The 22,771-nt window shown below is 62.3% G+C and overlaps 1 protein-coding gene across 1 annotated transcript; it reads left to right on the top strand.

Annotated features, from left to right (window-relative positions):
* The first annotated feature begins 2,820 nt into the window (after window positions 1–2,820).
* On the top strand, window positions 2,821–21,070 carry UNC93A (unc-93 homolog A). Its single transcript, XM_037062284.1, has 9 exons — window positions 2,821–2,969; window positions 6,995–7,186; window positions 9,505–9,686; window positions 10,494–10,723; window positions 12,085–12,210; window positions 15,836–16,044; window positions 16,522–16,657; window positions 17,728–17,859; window positions 20,305–21,070. Exons 2-9 carry the CDS (start codon window positions 7,100–7,102, stop codon window positions 20,568–20,570), a joined length of 1,368 nt encoding a protein of 455 aa, XP_036918179.1. The 5' UTR covers window positions 2,821–2,969; window positions 6,995–7,099; the 3' UTR covers window positions 20,571–21,070.
* Window positions 21,071–22,771: the final 1,701 nt, after the last annotated feature.

The raw sequence follows: 22,771 nt of genomic DNA, 5'->3' as shown, positions 1-22,771 counted from the left end.
ACCCCTCTCGGCACCGTCAGAGTGGGGCTGCTCTCGGCTTGTCATAAAGTTCGCAGGTTATGAGGTCAGGCCTGGGGAAGAATTGCTCCTCTGTGTATCTCCTTGTTCATCTTGTTCTAGGTCTCCAGGCAAGGCGAGTGCAGGCGGCGTCCTGCCGGTGGCGGAGAACACGCACTTCAGCCCCTTGAGAGGAAGACACAGCACCTGGCAGGGGCCCCCATGGTGCTGGTGCCAGTTGGGGGAGGAGGCCAGGAGGCGGAGCCACGCCCTGAGCCAGGGCCCCAGGACAGAAACCGGTTGGTAGCAGACGAATCTAAGAAGGCGTCTGGCAGGGCCCCGGCCCGTCTCGGTCGCGTGGCCTGTGCCTCCGTCTCCTGGTTTTGCTGCCGCAGCGGCACATGGATTGGGGGCAGCAGGAGCCGTGGGCTACAGCGACCCCTCCTCCCGGTTCAGCCCGGGGGTGGCCGCCAGCAGTGCCCTTGCCCGCAGCCACCTAGGCAGGGACTTCACTGTGCAGCTGTGGCCCAGAGAGGCGTCAGCCACAGGGCACAGAGGCAGGGAGCACTGTCCTTCCGCGCCTTGGCCATGAGAAGCGCCACAGAACGAAAAGGCAAAAGCGGAAAGGTCTCAGGTCGCAGGTGAGGATCTAGACCAGGGCTCTCTGGAAGCGGTCCACCTTAGGATGGCGCCTGCGCCCGGGCAGAAACCTCCCAAGGGGGCCCCCACGGTGCTCCTGCAGCCGCGCGAGGGCCGGGGGTCGGAGGTTGGGCATGCGGAGCCACGATACAGGTCCTCGAAGTTTGGGTGCCTGGCATGGCCCCTCTGGGGGCGGGTAGGGGAAGGTTGTTCCGGGTCAGTGAAACAAACTGACAGTGGTCAGCAGCCATGCGTGTCGGAGTCCCACCCGTGGGTGTCTTGCAGACGGACAGCAGGCAACAGAAGAGAGCAATGGCGGCCTACCGAGGACAGGGGTGGGTGGAAAGGGGCTCTCGTGGTCTTGGAACGGGCTCGGGCTCGGGCTCGGGCTCAGCCACGGGCCCTGATTCTACCATCCAAACACCATCTCGCTAGCTTTCATTTTCTTCCTTTACAATTTTTTTTAATTCATACTGTTATTCAGTATCAGTGGGACCATCCCTGCTGGCCTTGCACAGAAAGGACAGCAGCTGTGGGGGCCGAGGTCCACCTGCTGGGAAGCCCCCAGGGTGTCGCCAGCCATCACTGGGCATTTCCTCCCAGCCACAGTCACCCTCGCCAGGTGGTGTTCTCGGAGCACCCCAGCCTGCCCCAGGTGAATGGGACTCCGGGGGGGGGGGGTGCTGACTCTGCCCTCCTGCTCCTTCCTTTCCAGGGAACTCTGCTTTGGGACAGCCTGTGCTGAGGTGCTCTGGGCTTAGGGCTGGAACAAGAGGAAAAACCAACATGCAAATCATCTCACTCGGCCACACGGCAGTGGCAGGACCAGGCCACCGCTCTCTCCCAGGCCAATCCTGGTGGCGCCCATCAGCACGCCTTTGCCTGGAGCCCAGGGGACAGCAACAAGGCACATGACCCACCTCCAGTTTCGCCACACAGGAAAGCTCCTCCACCGCCAACGCCAGCCCTGGGTGTCCTCAGAAGGACTCACCAGCCAACAGACCTGTTCTGAGCAGGCCGGGGCAGACGTGGAAGTCACACGGCTGCCCAGGACGTCACGCACTGAGGAGCCCCGGACATCTCCTGCAAAGGAGCCCAGAGATCACATTAGCAACCCCTCCCCTCCCCCAGAGCCACCTGAGACTAGAATGCCTTGGAGGTCCGACTGACCCAGATGGGGCGTGGCGTGCAGAAGGAGGTGGCTGACTTCGTCTTGGATGAACAGATGAACAGCAATCGGGACATCTGATTCCTCGCTCCCTGGCCTGGCCGAGACCCCTCAGAAAGGTGATGGAGAGGTGGGTGTGGCGAGGCAGGCATGTCTGGAGGGGGCAGCTCAGTGACAAGCCCGGGCCCGGTGGCCGCTCCCAGGAGCGGGAGACCCGGCTCAGAGGGCAGGGAGTGTCTCTGACTAGACGGGATGAGCAGGACCGTGGGCGCCGCCCGGGGACAGGGAGCAGTGTCCCGGCCGTGGACTGCTCACCGCAGGTTGGGGGCTGCTCCTCTGGCCGCACATTTTCTGCATGTCGGGTACAGTGGCGCTCGCTGGGCCTGCTCGCCAATGTCTTCTGTCTGTCCAGCTTGTCACAGACAGACAGCGTGTGGGGAATTGGCTCTGGGATGGGACGGCGTGGGTGTGCGGGTGTGCAGGGCAGGGGGACAGCGGAGTCCAGGTCCCACGCCCGAGGCCCGCATGCTGGTCCGAGCTCTCCTTGTGAACCACGGGCGTGGGCGGGGCCCCAGGGAAGCTAAGGAGGAGCCAGTTATGGAAATCGGACACCTAGAAATAGGGAGCAGTTTTCCTGCAATCTGAGAGTTCTCTATAGTGAGAATTTTTGTAAAACGTATTTCCTCTAAAATCTGTGTTCTCTCTAAAATCTGTGTTCTGTCCAAAAATGTGGAAACAGGCCACGGGCATCCGAGGGCGAGAGGACATGGGTCCCTCCTGTGCCAACTCTCACCCCCCGGAGACGTGTGCGCTGTGAGTCTCCCAGCAGATGCATCCTGCGCCCGTGTGCACGCACACGTTTGCGAGCTCTGCTCTCTGTGTCCAGAAACGTCCCCATGTCCTAACTCCAGCCCTTTACCGTCTGGCTTTCTCTGGCGCCCCGCGCAGAGTTAGGTGGGGCCAGATAAGCTACTGCTCAGGACAGTAAGTCACAAGCAGGACAGGCCACTGGTGCCAGCAGCTGGCTGTTTCACAATGATTTCCCAGGCTCCTACTGTCTTGCAGAGGACAGCAGGAGGGGACACAGCCCCACGGTCCGACGGCTCCAGAGCTAAGAAGCCGAGCGGCACAGTAGTGGCCAGAGTGGAGAGGGCCGCAGCTCTAGGTAACAGTGACGGGGGTGGGGCGGGGGGTGGGTCGGGGGCTGGGGCGAACGTCAGATGTTACGAATGTTTGCATGTCTTGGCAGCAGAGGCACAAAATTATCTTTGGAGTTTGACCGACGTCATTTCACATCCCAGTGGCTTTGCCAGGCACATAACAATAGGTCAGAACTGCCTAGAAATTTCCGGCACAACCGCCACTTCTTCCCCTTGTCCGGGCGGCGTGGAGCAGCTGCCCTCGGCTGATCTCCAGCTTCCTCAGCTGCCAGCGCCCCCCCACCCCCCACCGCGGGCCCCGCTGCCAGTCTCGGCTGAGAGAGCCTGCCAGGCGAGCGCCCCTGCAGCGGGGCGACCACTGGACCGGCTGGGTGCTCCTCCGGCCCCTTGTGGAGACGCGAGGCTGTGACACACAGGGAACCGCCCTCCCTGCGCTTCCCGCTGAGCACCTGCCTGTGTTCAACCCTTCAGTCACTGTTGACTCTGCGTCTCCTCCATCAGAACCAGCGTCCACAGGGCGGGGCCCCGCCCAGACTGACACCCAGGGCAGGCGGCGCCTGCCTGCAGCTGTGGGCGACTGTGGGAATGGATTCCACAGGAATGGGAGAAGGGATTGTGTTTGGAGGACAGAGTCGAGGGGGTGTGTGCACGTGTGTGTGTGTGTGTGTGCATGTTCTAGACACCGGTGCGCAACTGCGCCCTAAACTGGGGCCTGCACCGTCCCTCTGAGTGCAGAGTGGCGAGGGAAGGTTTCCCCGCTCCGACTCATTCCACGCTGCCGGTGAGGGGGCACGTGGGCGACCACGGCAGCTGCCGTGGATCAGGGTCCCGAAGAAGCCCATGGGTGATGGGGCCGCAGGGTCATGCGGCTCAGATGCCCCACAGAGAAACGGGCATGGGGGGGCGGCGGGCAGGGAAGGCCCTGGCTCCCCGAGGCTTGGGGGCCGCTCAATGTGCCAGGGTGCAGGGGCGAGCACTGGGCCCTGCTGAGGGGGGTGTTGCCCTGGGGAGGGTCTCTGCCCACCAGGCCCACGGAGCCCCCTTCGTCCCACCAGCTGGGGGGCAGCGGAGGGAGGACCGGGCCTCCAGGAAACGCCCCTGGACTCCGAGGGCCTGCCTCACCAGGTTCCTGGTCACGGCCACCAGCTCAGCCAGGGGCCAGCGGGCCTGCTGGCCACCCCTCGGTGGCACCCGCTTCGGGGCCCTTGCCGAGAGAAGACACCTTCCCGGGCCAGCGCTGTGCCAAGGCGCGGGCTTCGGAAGAAGTCGGAGCGCACTTCCTGCCGCAGCGAGGAACCCCTGCCGGGGCAGGGGTCGCTCCGACCCCTTCCCGCACGTTTTCATCCTGACGTGCCTGGAAGCGTATGCTTTCTTTTCAAAGAGGAAACCATCGACGACCCTTCCCTTGTATTAGAGCAGTTTTTCTCTTCTCACCAAAAAGCTGACTGTCTTAAAACATGAGGCTGCATCACTCAAGTCCCCAGGCTTCGGTGACCCATGTGGTAAGAGGACGGTGTCGAGACAGTGACACCTAGTGGCCGGGGACGGGCCCTGCCTGGACACGTCTGGGGTCCCCTCAGCAGGGTTCTCCCCGCGACAAGCCACTGTGTCTTTCTCCTGAACATGTAACAGGTGATCCCGAGAACTCTGGCCGTTCTGCGAAGTCATCTGTCTTCCTCGGAGGGATACAGTATCAGTGTCGACTGTAAGGCAGGAAAGGACGTCAGCGTCTTCTGAGTCCTTTTTGCCTTCCCCTGTTCGGCCATTTGAGGTGTGCCCCTTGCTGATGAGGCTGAGACTAGGGGAAGGGTCATCTGCGGAGAAAGTCCAGCCAGTGTTAATACAATGAGAGCAGTTCGAGTGGCATCGATGGGACCTGGCAGCCAGGGAGCGTGGACTGGATTGCACATGCGTGAACAGTGACGACCTCACTGTACTGGGCTGTGGGGGCGGTAGACGCTGCTGAGTGAGCTTGTGTGCTGTGTGGCCGTCACATTCAAAGTGACTGAACGAGTAGAGCAACGAATCTGCATCCGATTTTGCGTTCAGCTTGAACTCCTCCACAGGAACTATTCGGACGGTTCAGAAGGGTTTCAGGGACGATATGATGCGTGCGTCACAAGTGAAAGTGTGGCACAGACGCTTCACAGACGGTCGGGAACCTGTTGGAAATGATCCCCATTCTGGAAGGCCCCCAACAAGCAGGACACTGGGAACGCTGAGTGTGTGCGGGCTGCAGTCAGCAAAGGTGGGCGACTCACAGTGGGAGGACTGGAGGCCGATCTGGGGATTCCAAATACAACTGGCTTTTCCCAAAACTAAAATCACCTTCGGAAAGGAAAAGATTTCAAACCACCAATGAGACTCAGGACAATATAACAGGGCAGCTGATGGCAATTGGGAGAACTGTGTGAGGTCCCAAGGTGCCTGCTTCGAAGGGGACTGAGGTGTCATTGTCCTGTATACAATGTTTCTGGTATCTTGTATCTTCCTCAGTGAATGCCTCTATTTTTCATAGCCCGTGGCTGGATACTTTCTGGACAGGCCTTTATTTATTTGTTTGTGTGTGTGTGTGTGTGTCCACACCTCAATGCTCCTCAGTTTCAGAACTCGTCACGAGTTCCAGAACAAATTCAGGATGAGAACTGAGGTACCACTCTGTATATACTTACAAAAGAATTCCACTCAGCCATGAAAAAGAACGAAACCTTGCCGTCTGCGAGAGAAAGACAAATGCCATGTGCCCGCATTCATATGTGGGACCTAAAGAGCGACCTAAATGAACACACAAGAATGCAGTGACGTTTGCCAAGGGGGCGGGGGTGGGAGACGGAAACTTAAAAATAACACTCTCAAATAAATGGAGTAGGAACCCTTGCTGAGCTGGGGAAAGCGGGAGAGTGAGAGAGCGATGAAGACCCCATCCTGACTGGAAGGACAGAGAGGGGCAGGGACAGAGGGGACCCCTTGCACAGCATGGGGCCCGGCAGGAGACACCGGCAGACCGTGGATGGGGGCACACAGGGCCGAGCGGCTGCTCCAGGCACGGCCCAGCTTGCTGGCCCAGCACGGTCGGGCCTCCTTGGTCCCAACCAGAGAGAGACCTGGTTTCACAGAACATCAACAACGATCTGCCAACAAGTTTTCCTAACAGTTGGATGGAACAAACGACTTCGCTTATCAGCCGTGAGATATGGATTAGGTTGCTGAAACTCTGGGTTGGCGTCGTCCAAGGCAGTAGCCACCGGGCACGCGCAGTTACTCGAATCGGAACAGTAATTGATGACAATTAAATGCAGTTATGAATTCGGGTCTGCACTTGTCCTAGCGTTGCTTCAAGGGCTGCTCGCCTCGTCGGGCTCAAGGCCGCCCACGGGCAGTGCCGGATGTGTCTGCGGACAGCAGTGCCCGGGCCTGGCCTGCAGCGTCTCCGAGCCCCTCCGAGGTCCGCGCCCCGTCTGGGAGTGCGGCTCGGCGTCCGGCTGCGGGACAACAGGGGGTGGCGTGTGTGAGATGCGTGTCCAGTTGCAGAGCGCTGCGGACCCGTGTGGGCGTCCAGTAATCGCAGGGGTACAGCCATGTTGCCTCCGAGCCGCCCACCCTTCGGCCCCCGGCTCTGACAGTCGGGACAACGCTTTCAGACGATCTGTGTGTCCTCAGGCCTTGGTGTGTGCTGCACTGTCTAGGGCCGAGGTTCGCTTCCCCTTCCACAGTCGATGACCTCTCTTGCCGTGGCGGGCACTGTGACGCGTGCGCAGTGGTGGGTGTGGGCGACATCATGCGATGTGTGACTAACTTCATTCCGGGGCACAGAGTCGTCGCTGCCGTGGAGGGACTGTACCCGGCAGGAGTTAGTGGGGAAAGTGCGAGGACACACAGGCTGAGAAGCCCTGCACTTCGGCCCTGCTGGAAGGCGGTGGCCGAGGACCGCAGCGCAGGCAGATGGGTAACCCGGGTGCTTCGAGGTGCCTGTCATTACCGAGTCGTTAGCTCCCGCAGCCTTGTGACTGGCCCTCTACCCCACGCACAGAGTGAGGCGGCGGCGGGGTGCAGACCGATTCCTGCGCCAGCTGCGTCCGTTCAGGGAGCCCCGCGTCTCCGGGTCCGCAGAGGGACAGCGCGGGCCACCAGCACGATGGACAGAAGCCTGAGGAACGTGCTCGTGGTCTCCCTGGGGTTCCTGCTCCTCTTCACGGCCTACGGGGGCCTGCAGAGCCTGCAGGTATGTGCCCGATCCGCACGCCATCTCGGCCTCCCAGGGCCCCGCAGCCACAGGGGCAGGCAGGTTTTCGAACCGGGCAACTCAGCCCAGACCCGGCAGAATGTCAGTGGTGAGGACACGCGGTCCCCGGGGGCAGGCCTCTGGCCCAGCCTGGCGTGTTTGCACAACCAGGGCGTGTGTCTGACCCTTGGACTGGGAGGTTGGGGCTGGTTGGGAGGTGCCCTGCCTCCAGCTGGGTTAAAGGAGACCTGAGCAGAATCGTGGGGTGTCCTGTGGCTTTGCCGTTGGGGGTGGAGTGGGGGTGGCTCAGCACCAGATGGTGTAGATTCTGGGGCTGCTTCACGCAAAACTGTCAACGCGGGCAAACCGGTGTCTGCCTGCCCCTCTGTGGCCTCGCCCTCCTCGGGCTTCCCTAAGGGCTGGGGGCACGTGTGTCTGGGGCGGCTGTGCTGTCCCCGCCCCAGGCAGCCTAGTCCTAGGCTCACCTTTGAGACACGGATGTGCAGGAACCCCAGAGGAGGCCCCTGGGGGCATTCACTCCCCCACGGTTGTGCCCTGTGGCCTCAGGGCCACCTTGTAAGGAGCGTTTTCAGAGTTTCTGCTTGACACATGCATGGGGGCTTGCGTGGCTGTCAGTCAGTAGGGGTCACAGAGCAGCCCCCTCACCCACTGCCATGTGCGAGAAGCAAGCCAGAGAAGCCCAGCGGGCGGGGACCGGCGGTGCAGGGCCAGGACAGGCTCGGGTTTTCTGTCCTCGCTGCCGGCAGCAAACCCTCTGGACTTGGGGGCTCAGCCTCGAGTCCCCACGGGCTCGTTTCCCCCGTGAACCCCTAGCTGGTCTTATTTCCAGTCTGGCTCAGAGAAGATGGAATTGCGTCCCACAGTGAGGCTGGACACTGGCCCACAGGGTGGCAGCCTGCGTTCCTGCCCGGCCGGCTCACGGCTTTTGTAGACACGGCCCCCAGGAGCCTGGGCCCCGTTGTGGAATGTTAGGGTACTCGGCACACCCATCCTGCTGTGTGAAGGGGCCACGCTGAAAGGAGTGGGTGTTTTCTGAAGGACTTGGCGACGCTGTGCAACCCCACGGAGAACCCCCACTACGGAAGCCCTGGGGGGCAGCTCCCCTGGGTGCAGTCCTTCCCCACGGGGTCGGAGCCCTCAGGGGCTCAGCAGAATGATGGCAAGTGACCTCTGCACGTGGACACCGGAGGAGGGAGGGACAAATGGGGAGAGCCGCGCAGGCTTGGGTTGGGAGGGGGCTCTCAGGCTGTGACTGGGGCCTCAGCTCAGGGGGCAGCTCGCACGGGACAGGGTGACAGCGGCTGAGGACAGCAGTGCAGCCCGAGGGCAGTGACATGCCCGCACTGGGTCCCACAGCCGGCCAAACTCCAGGGGGTGAGGAGCACCCCTGTCTTGGGCGTGGTCCCCTCCACCTTGGGCAACAAGAGGTGTTAGAGGACCTCTGACTCGGGCTTAGGGCCGCCCGCCAACCCTCGTACCCCCTCCGTCTGCGCCCGGACCCACGACACCCCTGCCCCCAACCCGGACTGCAGAGGCGCGTCCAACCCAGGCGACCTTCTCTGTCCACCAGGACTGGCTTAAGCAAAATAACCTGGTGACGTGGACAGAAGTGGCTGCACCTGCCACCAAGGACATTTCCGTCTGTCACTCCCTCTGGCTGGCTTTATTCTTGGGCCCCAAAGTGAAGGCCAAGACGGCCGTGATCCTCGCAGGGTCCTAGACCTGTCCGTGAGCCCGCCTGGAACCCCGTGCGCCTCTCCACGCTTCTTGCCGTGGCGGCCACTGCTACTCACTCCCATCTGTCACTAGGATCCGCGTGGGGACGCCACTTCCTTCTCCCCTTCCCTGTGTCCTGGGGTGCCAGTCCCACCGAGGGGTGTCACCTCCTGCTCCGCTCTCTCGCCAGGCTCCCCTTGAGCAGAACAGTCGGGTCCATGTCCCCAGGGTCCGGTCGGGCAGCTCGCTGGCCTCACCTGCCCGCAACCCAGTGTGCTATGCTCTGTCACCTCACAACAGGGCCTGGGCACACACATTCGTGCTGTTCCCCTGATCGGCACCTCCCCCACTTTCCCAGAGGAGGTGAGCGTGGTCACACAGCGTGGCACAGAGCTTTCCATGTGTCCCTAGTGCCTGGACACACTGTCCACCCCGGCAGCCTCCACTGCCCTTGCAGGACGGCAGGGGTCACAAAGAGCCAGGCCTGCCTGCCTTCCCCCGCTCCCGGCCAGCTGTGGCTGGGGGCCGAGGGCTACACGTGGGCCCTTGAGTGGGCCATTGAGTGGGCCCTCCCCCTGCAGAGCAGCCTGTACAGCGAGGAAGGCCTGGGTGTGGCGGTGCTCAGCACCCTCTATGGCGCCATGCTGCTGTCCTCCATGTTCCTGCCGCCTCTGCTCATCCGGACGCTGGGCTGCAAGTGGACCATCGTCACCGCCATGAGCTGCTACGTGACCTTCTCCCTGGGCAACTTCTACGCCAGCTGGTACGGCCCCCTCAGTGGAGGCACATGCTCAGCCCTTGGCCAGCACTGCCCGCTGCTCTGCTGGGCTCCGCACGGGACCCCGGTGTGGCTCTGTGCCCTCTGCTGTCCCCTCTCCTCCTGCCGACGCTCGGGCCAACCTCTCCTCAAGCCTGGGTGGCCTCCCTCTTGGTGACCAGGGGCCTTTATGGCCCCAGGGTGGGTTCAGGGAGACTTAGCCGAGGAAACGCCGTGCCTGCCCCTTAGTGCAGATGGTGGCTGTGCCCGGCCTGAGCTCCACCTGCTCCCTGGAGGAGAGGGACCTCGGGGACCAAGCCCTAAGCCCACAGGCCACTCACCCTGTGCCCAGGCCTTCCTTTGAGGAACACCCACTTGTCATCCAGAACACAGGGTTGTGACCGCCCCCAGTCCCCTTTTCTGGTTGCCATGGGGTTTTCACACAGAAGCCTTCCTGAGGAGGGCAACACAGACCGGTTCCCCCACCCTCCACTGCCATTATGAGCAAAGCGGAGAGGGATCCCAGGTCCACCCCCTGGCCTGTGAACCCTGCATGCCCATGGCCTTTGCCTTCAGACAGAGGCTGCCACCAGCTCTGCCTTTCATTCTTGGCAGTGATCCTGAACCAGACACAGCCCAAGACTGGACTCATCTCTCCGAGTCTAATGGTGGTTGGGGGGACGTGCCCCTCCCTCTAACCAGTCCACGAACGTAACGAGGCTTCCAGTGGGCCAAGCTCCAGGTTTCCTCCTCCCCCAGGAGAGGGCAGAATGGAGGGGACAGCGGCCCCTTCTGCTTCCCCCTGCCTGGCAGGTACACCTTGGTGCCCACCTCCATCCTGCTGGGCCTCGGGGCAGCACCGCTGTGGTCCGCTCAGGGCACCTACCTCACGACCGTGGGGAACGCCTATGCGGAGAAGGCGGGACAAATGGGCAAAGACGTGGTGAACCGGTATTTCGGCATCTTCTTCCTCGTGTTCCAGTCGTCCGGCGTGTGGGGCAACCTCATCTCCTCGCTGGTGTTCAGCCAGACACCCACTCAAGGTAGAAGGAGACAGGTGCGGGAGGACCCCCAAGACGGTCCCGTGAGGCCCTAAGGACGTGGTGCTCAGTCTGCCTGAGCCTCAGTGTCACCTGGCTCCTGGCTGTCCCCCTGGACGGGGACAGTGTGGGTGGGCCAGAGGGTCCCTGCTGGCTCGGACGCACCCCTCCTGGGGGAATTGACTCTATGGGGTCAGCACTGCCCTCTCAGGTTGTGAGAGCACAGCTTTGAATGACTCACTTTCCCACTGAATTGACCTGCTGACCAGTGTTTTTTGTTTTGTTTGCTTTTTCCTTTTTTAATGGGATCTTAATACTGTACAGAAGCTGTTGTCAGAGGGAATGTGGACACGGTGCCGACTTTTTTATCCTCACCCGAGGACACACTTACTGATCTGAGGGAGAGTGAGAGAGAACATCAACATGAGAGAGAAAAACTGACCCACTGTCTCTTGTACACGTCCCGACCGGGGACCAAACTTGCAACCCAGACATGTGACATGACCGGGAACTGAACCTACAACCTTTTGGTTTACTGGACAATGCCCAACCCACTAAGCCACACTGGCCAGAGCCGCTGACCACTGTTTTAAAGGTCCCACCCAAGACCATTCATTCCTTGACTGATCTGAGCATTTGACGACGGACGTTCAAAGGCACCTGGCCCAGACCTGCTGCAAAGCGCGTCCTTTGGTGTCTGAGCGTGTAAACCAGGGCCGAGGACCTGGGTGTCCTCAGTTCTTGCAGGAAGCCTTTGACCAAGAGGGGAGTCCCAACCCCCCGACTGTCCCAGGACAATCTCGAGCTCCTACTCTTGGTCCTCCATCTGCCCGTCTCCTGTAGAAAGCCCCACCTTTGGGCGACTCCGCAATCAAGACCCCTCCTCCCTTCCCTGCAGTGCGAGAGTTGGCACCCCTACACTTTTCTCGGATAAGGAGGCCGACACTCGGAAAAGCCGGGTGTGAAGACGAGGGAGAAGTGGCCTGCCCCAGGTCACGGGCTGGCGTCAATCTGAGTGAGAACCCAGGCACGCCCATGTTGATTCTCACAGGCGTTCTTTCTTTTTGATTAATTTAGAGCTGAATTTTTTATTTATGTCAGCAAAGCAATTTAATGGGTCACAAACATGTAACACCTGTGTCTGGACCGTTGTGAAATGGAGTGTGTGGGCCTGTCCCCCAGGGGACCCGTTCTGAGACCCCTGGTCAAACAAGCCACATCCCGTGGCCTTGGGCCACCTGACGCCGAGCTTGGGGGTTCTGCACACTCCTCTTCCCCGGGCCCTTCCATTCCCCATGTCCCCATGTGCCCAGGCCCCTCAAGTCACCCGTGACTCACACTGCCTGCTCCCCCACCCCCGACAGGCCCGGTCTCTGGGGAGCAGCTCGCGTCCTGCGGGGCCCAGGACTGCCTGATGGCCACGGCGCCCGGCAACGGTACCCAGCGTCCCTCCCAGCCGCTCCTCTACACCCTGCTGGGCATCTACACAGGTGCGTGCTCCGCGGCGCCCGGCCAAGTGCCGCGGAGGGCAGAGCCTAGCTGTGTCCCGTGCTGGAGATGCCCAAGTCCCTGAGTGCAAGCCACCCCCCTGCCCCGTGGGTCCTGCTGAACCAGGGAATTGGGCACCACTGACCCGTGGCCACAGCTTCCCAGGAGGATGGAAGCCTCTAGCCTCAGCACAGGCCAACCCGTAGCCATTCCCCGATGGGTCTGTTTGAGTGTTAGTTAAGTTACAAGACTGTCTCTAAGTCACATCAGCCACCTCCCATTGCTCAGTAGCCCCTCTGGGCTAGGGCTGCCAGGATGAACAGTTCGTGGTGGACCGGGCACTGGAGGCGGGGCTGCTTGCATTTCAGCCACGTCCAACGACCTAGAAACACAAAGTCCCTGTGCAGGGTCACCTTTTTCTATGGCTGTCCTTGAGGGGCTCCCGCTGAGAGGCCGGTGTGGGGCACCCTTCTCTCCTGCACCCCCACCCTTACCAGTGCAGGCTCAGAGCTGCCCATGGGGCCACTGAGGCACAGAGACTAAACCCCATGGAATAGATGGGGCCCCAAAGGGGTGGACTGTCAGAACGAGCCTTGTCCTCGGGGGCTGTCTCAACAGAACACATCTGTGTTGATGGTTTTCTAAGTGACTTCACTCCTGCGAGGGGGCACCTCGCAAGTTTTGTTTGTTTCTGGTTAGCATCTTGGAGGGAATTTAAATCTATTTTTGGGTCATTCTCAAATTTGAAATTTGTAACGGTCGTGGAAGGCTCTTAACGAGCAGGAGTCTGGTGTGTGTGGATCGGTGGGACTGTGCCCAAGCTTCCCCGGGGTGGGGGGGGGGGTCCCAGGGTCTCCACAGAGCCATGGTTGGCTGCCACCACTACGCAGCTCTCTTCCAAGGTCACTCCACGTCAGAGGCTCGGAGTGAGCCTTGTGCAGCGGCCACTTTATGGGAATGAAGCAGAGTGAGCCCTGGTGGACGCTAGCCCCTCTCTGCTCCAGAACCTGGGGAGAGAGGGGCTCACCCGCTGTCAGCTCTGAGCCCAGCAACGAGGCAGATACGTGGCCACCCAGCAGGACTTTGATGAAAGTGTTTTGCACAGAGTTCCCCAACGACGTGTAGCTGCAGCTCTGTGTGGGGCTGGGCTCTGGGGCTGCGTTGTCTGGGCGGCCGTCCCCCAGCTGGGTAGGAGTGGAGGAGGGGAGTAGGGAGGGCACTGGAGGCAGAGGCTGAACTAGGGGCCCGTGGCAGGAGGACATGTGTCTCAAAGATGGGCCAGGGGCCCTGGGCATGGATCTCAGGGCCCTGCTGCACCTCAGCCGGGCTGTCTTGCCCGCAGCACATGCCAGACGAGGTGGGCACGGATGACCATGCCGTATTCCAGTGAGGGTCTGTGTGCAGAAGCAGCGCGGGGCAGGATCCGGTGCCCAGACTACAGTTTGCTGGCAGTGTGTGTCCCGAGGAGCAGCTCAGGCCATGGACACGGGCACAGTCTGCATCCCCGGGCTCCCCATGTGCGTCCCCAGTCCCCTTTGTGCCCCCTGGCAGCAGCCAGGCCTGTCCCTGGTTCCGAGAAGCTGGCACCCAGGGGAGCCGAAGTCCAAAGGTCACGTGAAAGGGCGACAGTGTCCCGTTAGCTCGGCTCCGGGCTTCCCTGCAGGAAGAGCCTTGTCAGTCCCTCTCCTTGAAGAAAAGCCACATTGCCATAAAGACAAAGAAAGGAGGAAAGGAGAAAAAAAACGGACGAAAGGCAGAGATCACCATCCCCCGGGAGCCATTTCCAGGGCTGTGGAGCTCTGTCCCTCCCTGCGCCCCGAGTTCCTTCAGAATGCAGGACGCTACCTGGGCAACACCAGCCATTTCTGAACCCTGCACCTCGAGACGGTTCCAGGTCACAGGGCAGCATGGACGCACCCGTCCCTAGTTAGGATGCGGCTCCGTGACCTGCCTCTTGTGGGCCCTGTGTGGCACTGGCCGGTGCAGGGGTCAGTCTCCTGCTGGACACTCAGGCCCCACAGGGGGACGGTGGGGAAGGAACTGTGGCCATGTGGTGGACTATGGACACACCTTTCCCACACAGCCATGCACACCAGGCAATGGGGCTGATCTGGGAGTGTGCTTCATGGGTGACAAGCCCCGGGTGCCTGGGCCCAGGCCGGGGGACCTGCTGCCTGGCGGTTTCGGGGGCATCGGCTCTGCAGACTGCTGTGCAGTCTGCCGTGTGCTGTGTTACGTCATGGAGTCTCACCATGAACTGAGGCAGAGGAGCGATGTGTCCAGAAACGGAGCTTCGAAGCAGATCCGTGCTCCTCCAGGTGGGGCTGCGCCAGCAGCAGTGTCCTGGGGGGCGTGGGGCCTGGCCCGTCGCTCCTGCAAACAGCTCGGGGGAGGCTGACCACATGTGGTTCTGGTGACGCCCAGCGGCTTGGTGGCATGCGCGGCAGCTGGCACGTGGGCTGACGGAGGCTCCTGGCGGCTCTCAGAGACGGGAGAGATTGATGGAGTTGGTGAGGGGAAGCAGAGAGAGAAAGTGGCTCAGGTCATCTCCAGACGAGGACAGACGTCCGCAGTGTTCGAGGTGGGAGGGAGTTGGGACGAGAGTCAGGAGGAGGGATGACCCGTGGCCCCCAGGCACTCTGCCAGAGAGAGACACGGGGCCCAGAGGCAGCCACCACCCCCCGGGGGCAGTGATGAGAGGTGTGCACGCGAAGAACCAGTCAGACTAAAGGAACCCGCGTCCTGAGTCCAGAGAGGGGGCAGCGTCTGTGACAGTGACGGCCCCCCCAGGACAGAGCTACTGTGCTGCCACTCTGCGGTTATGACCTTCAGGATATCCCCTGATGGAGGACATAAGTGACTGTCTTTACTTTTCTTTGCGTGGAAAGCCCATTCATACGGTTCAACGTGCAAATATTGAGAAAGGGACAAGTACCCGCTCGCCACCAGGTGCCAGGGCCCACGGGCAGCCACGCTGTCCTCTGTTCTCAGATGGTACAGGGGGCAGCCAGCGTGCCCCAGGCCCCCCCTCGCCATCGCAAGCAAACGCAGCCCAGAAGCCAGCCCTGCACCTGGCTCTGCTCTTGGCCCTTCCTCCTGGGAACGCTCCCATCTTCGTTCATGCGGAGCTTCCCGTCTGTCCCCAGACGCCTGCCACCCTGGGGCAGGGGACGCACCACGGTGGGCACGCACGGTCCTCCAAATCAGGGTGGAAGGAGCAGGAAGCAGAGGGTGGCTGCAGACAGACGGATGGACGACCCCGAGGGGGAGACTAGCTATTGGTCTGGGGCCAGGACAGGACCGCAGGGGGGTGGAGAGTGCAGAGGTGTCCAGGGCCTCCCCCGGGCTTCTTGTTTCCTGCCACTGGAGACCACACTGCCTGCAGTGGTGGGGGTCCTGTGAGAGCCAAGGGTCACGGATCAGTCACAGAACTGATGCGTGGACGACCACCACGCACAGGGTGCGAGGGGGCAGTGCAGGCTGAGTCTTGGCCCGGCCGGCCGTGCGCTCGCCAGCAGCCAGAGTCTGAGGTTGGCCGCAGCCCCTGGAGGGGGAGAAGGGGACAGTGGAGCCTGTGTCCGGTGGCTCCTGTCCCCAGACAGCAGCCACCCCCGTGCTGTCCTTCAGGGAGCGGAGTCCTGGCGGTCCTGCTGGTGGCACTCCTCCTGGACCCCCTGCGAGACGCTCCGCAGAGGAGCGGAGGCGAGATGCCCTCCATCTGGTCCACCTTGATGTCCACCTTCCGGCTCCTAAGAGACAAGCGCCTGCGCCTGCTGGTCCTGCTGCCGATGTACAGCGGGTTGGAGCAGGCCTTCCTGGCAGGGGACTACACTCGGGTAGGGTGTGCGGGCCACCCCTGGGGGGGGGTGGGGGAGGGGCGGGGCCCAGTGGGCGGCTGGACAGGGAAGAGAATTAGATGCTGATTTAACTTACTGCCCCTGCCCCCAGAGAGGACACTTCCTTTTTGAGAGCACCTGTGGGTGGACACACAGTCCTGCTCCGACTCCTCAGCCCCCACCCCTCCCTCGACTGGGCCACCGAGCGGGAGCGGCCGCCCCGTGTCAGTGCAGATGCCTGTCCGCCGGCCCTCGGCTCTCACACACCGGGTTTCCTTACACGTGTCAGTGCTGCTCCCTGCACGGGAGCTGGGCTGACAGAGGGTTCTGGCCGGTTCAGCAGGCTCGCTGTCCCCCGGCAGGCCCGTGCGCGCGTGACCGGGTCCCCGATCACCCTCACCCACCAAGCGGCGCCCACACCCCTCCCTGGCACTCAGCCTCCAGGAGGCTCTGACTCGGCTCTGTGCCCGTCCTCAGTCCTATGCCACCTGCGCCCTGGGCATCCACTTTGTGGGCTACGTGATGATCTGCTTCTCGGCCACCAACTCGCTTTGCTCTGAGCTGTACGGGAAGGTGTCCCGGTACACGGGCAGGATCCCTCTCTACGCATTCGGTAGGTGGGCACATGGCCGGCTTCCAGCAGGAACCCTGGTGCTGCCAGGCTGGCCCCGTGGGTGTGCAGGGGATGGGACCCCTGCGCAGGGCTGCCCCGCTGCGGCCGGCGTGCAGGGGCGGGGGCTGCAGTGAGCACAGGGGTTCGTGAGGCACAGAAAGGAAGGCCCTGACCCGTCCTCTGGCTGTGGGTAAGGCGGGGAGCTGGGGACAGTTCCTGAGGGACGTGGCCTGTGCTCACTTGGTGGAGAAAGATGGATCTTTCAAAGCTGACCAGCTCCATGCCAAGCACACGTCACCTTCTCTCTCTCAGGAAGGGAAGGAAGGACCAGAGACGCTGTGAGTAAAGAGAAACCGGGGTGTTAACAGAACGTTCCCTGGCCTCCCTCTCGGCCACGGTGTGGAGGGTCTCAGACAACAGAGCAGACCGGGCCGAGTGGTTTGCATATTCTTGTTGTGTCCTCACCTCACACTGTGGTGTGGGCACTGCCCACCTGGCTGATGGGGAACTTGAGGATGGAGAAGTGAGGTGTCTGTCTCAAGGCCACACGGCCTCAGGGGACCCAGTGTACCCCTGCACCTCCAGAGTGGCCAGAGCCATTGTGTGACTACATCCTGACGACGGTGTCCACAGAAACCCGACCTGCCAGGGCGAAGTCAGGAGCAGTGAGCTGGGGCGGTCCAGCCTGCTGCCCCACCCATCCAGCTTCCACAGGGTGGGGGGACACTGCCCCTTCTTCCACAGTGGGTCTGAACCCTAACAATTTGGGGGCTCCTCCACCCAGGCAAGACCATGGTCTCTGTGGCTGGTGGCCCCACTGTCCCTCACCTTGACAGTGGTCTGCGAGGCTGCAGGCGAGCCGAGTCGCAGTCAAACTTCGAGAAGGACACACACACCGGCCGGCACAGTCTGTGTCAGGTGCTCCTGCGGAGCCCAGTCTGGAGCGTGTCAGGGAAACACTGCTTACACCACGAAGTGGCAACAAGCCCCCTTCGGCACGAGCACAGCAAAGCCCTGCTGGCTGCAGGTGCGGCCCTCACCCCCTGCGGTTCTCTTCCCGGGCGGCACAGGTGCGGTCATCCAGCTGTCGTGCATCATCGCCCTGCTGCTGTGGAGACCAAACCCTGACCAGCTGGCCGTGTTCTTTGTGTTTTCTGGCCTGTGGGGCGTGGCCGACGCCGTGTGGCAGACACAGAATAATGGTGAGTGACCTGTGGAGACAGCTGCTGCCCAGGCCCTCCCTTCCTTGGGTGGCAGAGGGGACTTTGGGGGGTGAGGACCCGGGGAGACGTGAAGGTGGTCCAGGCACAGCTGTGGGGTGGAGGCAGCCGGATTTGGGAGGCTCTGCCCATCTGTTTGGGGCACCACACACAGTGAAGGTCAACAGACACTTGTCACAGTTCTGGGTCTGCAAGGCCAAGGTTAAGGCTCTCTTAGGTTCCCTGTCGGTGAGAGCCAGCCTCCCTGTTCACAGGCAGCCAGCCTCTCACTGAGGCTGGTCAGTGAGGGCGCTGGCTCGGCGGTCCTCCCTGGCAGGCACTGCCCCCTCCGCACACCCTGGAGCAAGGAGAAGCCATGTGCGGACGGTGGCCGAGAGGGCAGAGCTGGGATCTGGCCCTGAGGTCCGGCTCTAGGCACAGCCTCGGCTGTCAGGTTGTCTCTGACGTCCACCCAAGTGTTGGGAGTGGAGAGAGCGGGCAGCTGTGAAGGGCTGGGGGGCCACCCTGGGAAAGCGGGGTTGGTGGCCATGGTTGGGATGGTGGCTGGGAGCCTCGATCCCTCGGAAGCTCCAGGAGTGGAGGGCCGTGAGACAGCAGGCTCGTCATGGGTGAGCTCCTGGGACAAGAGGCCACGTGGGATGGGCGTCAGAGGGCCTGGCCCTGGGAGCCAGCAATGCCAGGTCCTTGGGGAGCATGGGAGGGAGTGGCCCTGGGGACTCTGAGCCCTTCGGCAAAGTTGGGGGAACAGGACAGAGGTCACTGTCACCCACACTGGGCAGAGCATCAGGGACAGGTTGTGGGGGGAGCGTAAGTGGCCAGAGCTGGGAGCAGACGGGCAGCCAGGGCCAGCGGGTCCTGTGCACCTCAAAGCCGGGAGGTTCAGGCAGCCCCTGTGGGGGCTGGTTGTGGGGTCAGCACTACCCATGTGACTGGAGGGTCAGGGAGGTCTGCGGATGCCTGGCCAGTCCTATTCCCTACAACCAGATGGATGGGCTGCAGATGAAAGGGCCTGAGACAGGGCGTGGGGGGCAACACATGAAAGACAGTGATTGAGGGGCTAGATTTGGGTGGCAGCTGAACACAAGGGGGGCAAAGGCGACGCTTTAGCCCAGAGTTCCCACAGACCCACCTCCAGCCAGCAACACAGAGCTTGGTGAGACGCCCCGGGGCTGCCTGCCAGGAGCTGGTCTTGGCCTGGGAGGGAGCCTCCTGCCCGCAGACGTCACGTGGGGCCCTCACTCAGGAAACACCTGCAGCGGCGGTGGCCAGTGTCTCACAAGCCATGTGTCTGGGGTGGGGGGCCTGGCTGCTGCCTCTGTGTGAGAAGAGCCAGCGAGTGTGACCCTCCCAGGCCAGGGGCTCGGGTCTGCAGGGCAGCTCCTTCCTCAACACCTGGTCCTGCCAGCTCACACCAGCTGCACTAGGCTCTCCCAGCATCCCCTGCCCACACTATGGGCTTCCAGGGTCTGGTTTCATCCGCACTTCTGTGGACTCAGGGCCACAGGGGGCTTGCGTGAGGTTCTGAACCAGGGGATGTACTTGCTCGGCTTGGCTACCCTCACCTGGTGTGACTGGGGTCAAGGTCAGTGCCTGGGAGGAAGGACAGGAACGACTCCGGGCAAGGCCTGCGATGTTGCCTGATAGCAGCAACGCAGTGCAGCGGAAAGAGAGACAGAAACTCGCTGCAGCTTCTGCTAGCACCTGGTTGGTGCCCCAGGGGTGGCCGTTCCCTGTGGCGGCCTCCGCGCCTTCCCTGACAGCTGCAGGAGAGAGCGGGCCGGCATCCTGGCGGGGCCAGAGGACACCCGGTGTTTGAAGGAAGGCTCCGTGTGCAGATGCACTCTCGCATCCTTAAATGTTAGGTGTCGCGTCTGCATGGGGGACACGGGCTTGGTGTTTCACCTGCTGGTGCCCTCCTCACTTCGTGAAGTGACCGTCCATCTACTCGTCCACTTAGCCATTCGAGGAGGATTCTCACTTAGCCTCGGTAGCCGTGGAATCATCACCCAGGAAGAACATGGCCCTGGACTTGGGGAGTGCCCGGGCCGCGGGGGGAAAAGGCAGGGCAGCACGGCTCGTGGTGTGGAAGGTGTTGGGGGGGAGGCCTGCAGCCGCTGGGGGGGGGGGTGTCGGGGAGAACGGAGAAGTCACCCGTGGGTGGTCAGTGCAGAGGCCTGGCGGGGACGCTGCGCACGGAGTCACCCGTGTGGACACGTCACGAGTTCCATGTTCCTTGTGCATGGGGCGTCTCACTGCTGGGGAGCGTCGCCATTCTCCGCCCTAGAATCCACTGCATAAAATTCTGGTTTTTGAAGAGAAAGGTCCTGATCCTGCAGGGGAGGCCGGGGGAGCAGCCCCGCCCCAGCAGCAGGTGAGAGACCGGGCTGGGCTGGCGGCCACCCCAAGCTCACGGTCTCTCCCTTGCAGCCCTGTACGGAGTCCTCTTCGACAGGAACAAGGAGGCCGCCTTCGCCAACTACCGCCTCTGGGAGGCGCTGGGCTTCGTCGTGGCCTTCGGGTGCAGCACCTTCCTGTGCGTCAGCGTCAAGCTCTACGTCCTCCTGGGCGTCCTGGGCGCGAGCGCGCTGGCCTACGGGGCCGTGGAGCGCCTGGAGGCCCGGAGCCCGGCCCCGCCCCTCGCGGCCGAAGCCCCGGAGCCGGCGGAAGGCGGAGAGTCGCAGACGAAGATGTGAAGGCCGGCACTCCCCGCAGGGGGCGGGGCGTCGGCGGGGGCGGGGCGCCTCCCAGGTGGTGGCTGATTCCTCGCCACCTTCGAAGCGAGAGGAGGCCATTGGAAAGGCATGATGTAGTTTTAAGTTTTTGTGTCGTTTTTTCCGATTCTGTCAAATGTCCAGCCCCCCCTCCTCATCAGCAGAGGTGAAGAATATACATGAAAGAAATCCGTTAATTTCAGGTGCAGAAGAAAAAGTGTGGGGTTTGCTCAGCCCATCGGAACTTGCTTAGGGGCACAGCACGAGCAGCCCAGACTCAGTTTTGTGGTCGCTGTTGTCCCCAGCCCAGAGCCTAGGTGAAGTGGCGCAGCCCAACTCCACGGTCCCACCAACCGATGACCCTGCTCGTCGGCCGGCTGCCTCCGGGGCCGAGCGCACCGCAGCCAGGCCCGAGTGTGCGGATTTGGAACTTGGAGAGTGGGGGCCTCTAAATAAACGCGGTGCTGCCGCCCCGAACCTGCCGCCTGGCCACAAGCGTTGATTCTGAACACTCACCTGGGTGACACAGCAAAGGTCGTCATCACACAGACGACTTTGGCACGTCGTGGGTCATGGGGGTTTTCCAAGCATGCCCCCCCCCACACACTGAACTGCAGGTGGACCACGTGGGCAGGTGGGCTGGGCGCGGCTGTCCGGCTGTCCGTTTGTCCCGCCCACCTCGCAGCTGCACGAGCGCTCACCCTGGTCTTGCACCTTCCTGCTGTAGAGAGGCTCGGAGAAGCCGGCCGCCTCCTTTCTGAGTGTAGCCCCCCCCACCCCCACACGTACCCTCCGACCGACTGGTGCTCCCTGTGGGTTTCTCCCTCCCACTCTCAGCCCGTGAGGCCGTCTCCTCCCACTCCCCTTCACCTGCATCGTCCTCCACACTGCCCCTCCCCTGTCCGTGGTGTAGCCCGGCCTCCCCCTAGCTACCCTCCTCCCTCCTCTGGGCCCCAGGCAAGGCCCACTCCTGTCCATAGCCCTCAGGGGCTCCCATTTGCACGAGTCCAGTGCAGGGCACCCCGGGCGCCAGGCACCTTCCGAGGGCCCCCTATCCTCCAGACCTTCGTTCACCCTTCCCCCGCGGTGAATCGCTCTGCCTGTGGACACCAGGCCGTCAGGCCTCGGGAGTCCTCACCGCCTACACAGCAAGTGCTTCACGATGCTGATTTCTGCACAAATGTCTCCCCCTATCGGACCTGAAGCTTTGTGCCGCCTGGCATGTAATACCACTAGGCGCTTAGGGGATGTTTGTTGAGCAAAGAAAATGTTCCAATGATGTAAGGAACCGTTAACCCTCAAGTGCACTGGCGTCTGTGAACGCCCAGCCACACTCCAGACCCTCCGTGCCCTGGGCCCTCAGCCGTGGCCGTGCCCCGCTCTCTGTGGACCCTGCTGAGCAAATGCAGAAGCGGTTCTTCGGCCTGCAGCCAGTTCCCAGGCGAGTGAAGGGACAGGTGTGGACCAAACGTAAAGTTGCTCCTGCTGCAAGGTGACATGTCCACGGCCCCTCGGGGGTGCCACTTTCCCCCCTGCTAGGATTTGCCCGCAGCCCCCACTGCTGTGACTGGCAGCCCACCACTCCTTCTCTCTCCCCCGCCCACTAGGAGCCTGCCCACCGGTCTCCCGGGTCTGTGCATGGAGCCGCATCCCCACCTGCCTCTCACCTGACCCCTGACTCCCTGTCCTCCCCCGGGCACTGTCTTCCCCTCTGCACAGGGCTGACCACACCAACACTGTCCTGCAGCTCATACCCCTTCCAGGGTCCCCTCCGGTCTAAAGACCACAGTCTGAACTCCTGGCCATGACCTTCCAGGCTCTGCAGGGCTCAGTTCCCACTGCCTCTTTGGCCTCACATCCCTCACTGCCAAGCTGCCCTGCTCACGGTTCTTCTCAAATGCCAGGCGCTCTCGCGGGGGGGGGTCCTCAGCAGCCGCTGAAGACACAGGTGGCCTCAAGGAGGGTGCTGTGCACCAAAGGTCCAGCAGGAGGAGCCCCACTAGCAACGAGGAGCGAGGAACTGTGTGCACAGCCTTGGACAGTCCTGTCCCCAGAGGGACGTGTGCCAGTCAGAGTGTCCCCGCATCAGAGCCCAGGAACAGGGCAGCCAAGCGGTCCTTGGATGGCTTCATTTTATCTACCATGTCAGAAGCCTGGCAGTGCCCTTGGTGGCTGTGGACCCC

This window comes from Sturnira hondurensis, unplaced genomic scaffold, assembly GCF_014824575.4.
Source record: "Sturnira hondurensis isolate 20B ecotype Veracruz unplaced genomic scaffold, ASM1482457v3 Scaffold0000167, whole genome shotgun sequence".
In the NCBI taxonomy this organism is placed as follows: domain Eukaryota; kingdom Metazoa; phylum Chordata; class Mammalia; order Chiroptera; family Phyllostomidae; genus Sturnira; species Sturnira hondurensis.
The sequence above is the reverse complement of the archived record's forward strand: the minus strand, read 5'-3'. Positions and strand labels throughout refer to the sequence as shown.

Excerpts from the sequence above, each read along its gene's own strand:
- UNC93A (XM_037062284.1), top strand. The coding sequence starts at position 7,100 with ATGGACAGAAGCCTGAGGAACGTGCTCGTGGTCTCCCTGGGGTTCCTG. Across the intron at positions 16,045-16,521 it reads TGGCAGGGGACTACACTCGG|TCCTATGCCACCTGCGCCCT; the intron begins GTAGGGTGTGCG and ends GCCCGTCCTCAG. Across the intron at positions 16,658-17,727 it reads GATCCCTCTCTACGCATTCG|GTGCGGTCATCCAGCTGTCG; the intron begins GTAGGTGGGCAC and ends CGGGCGGCACAG.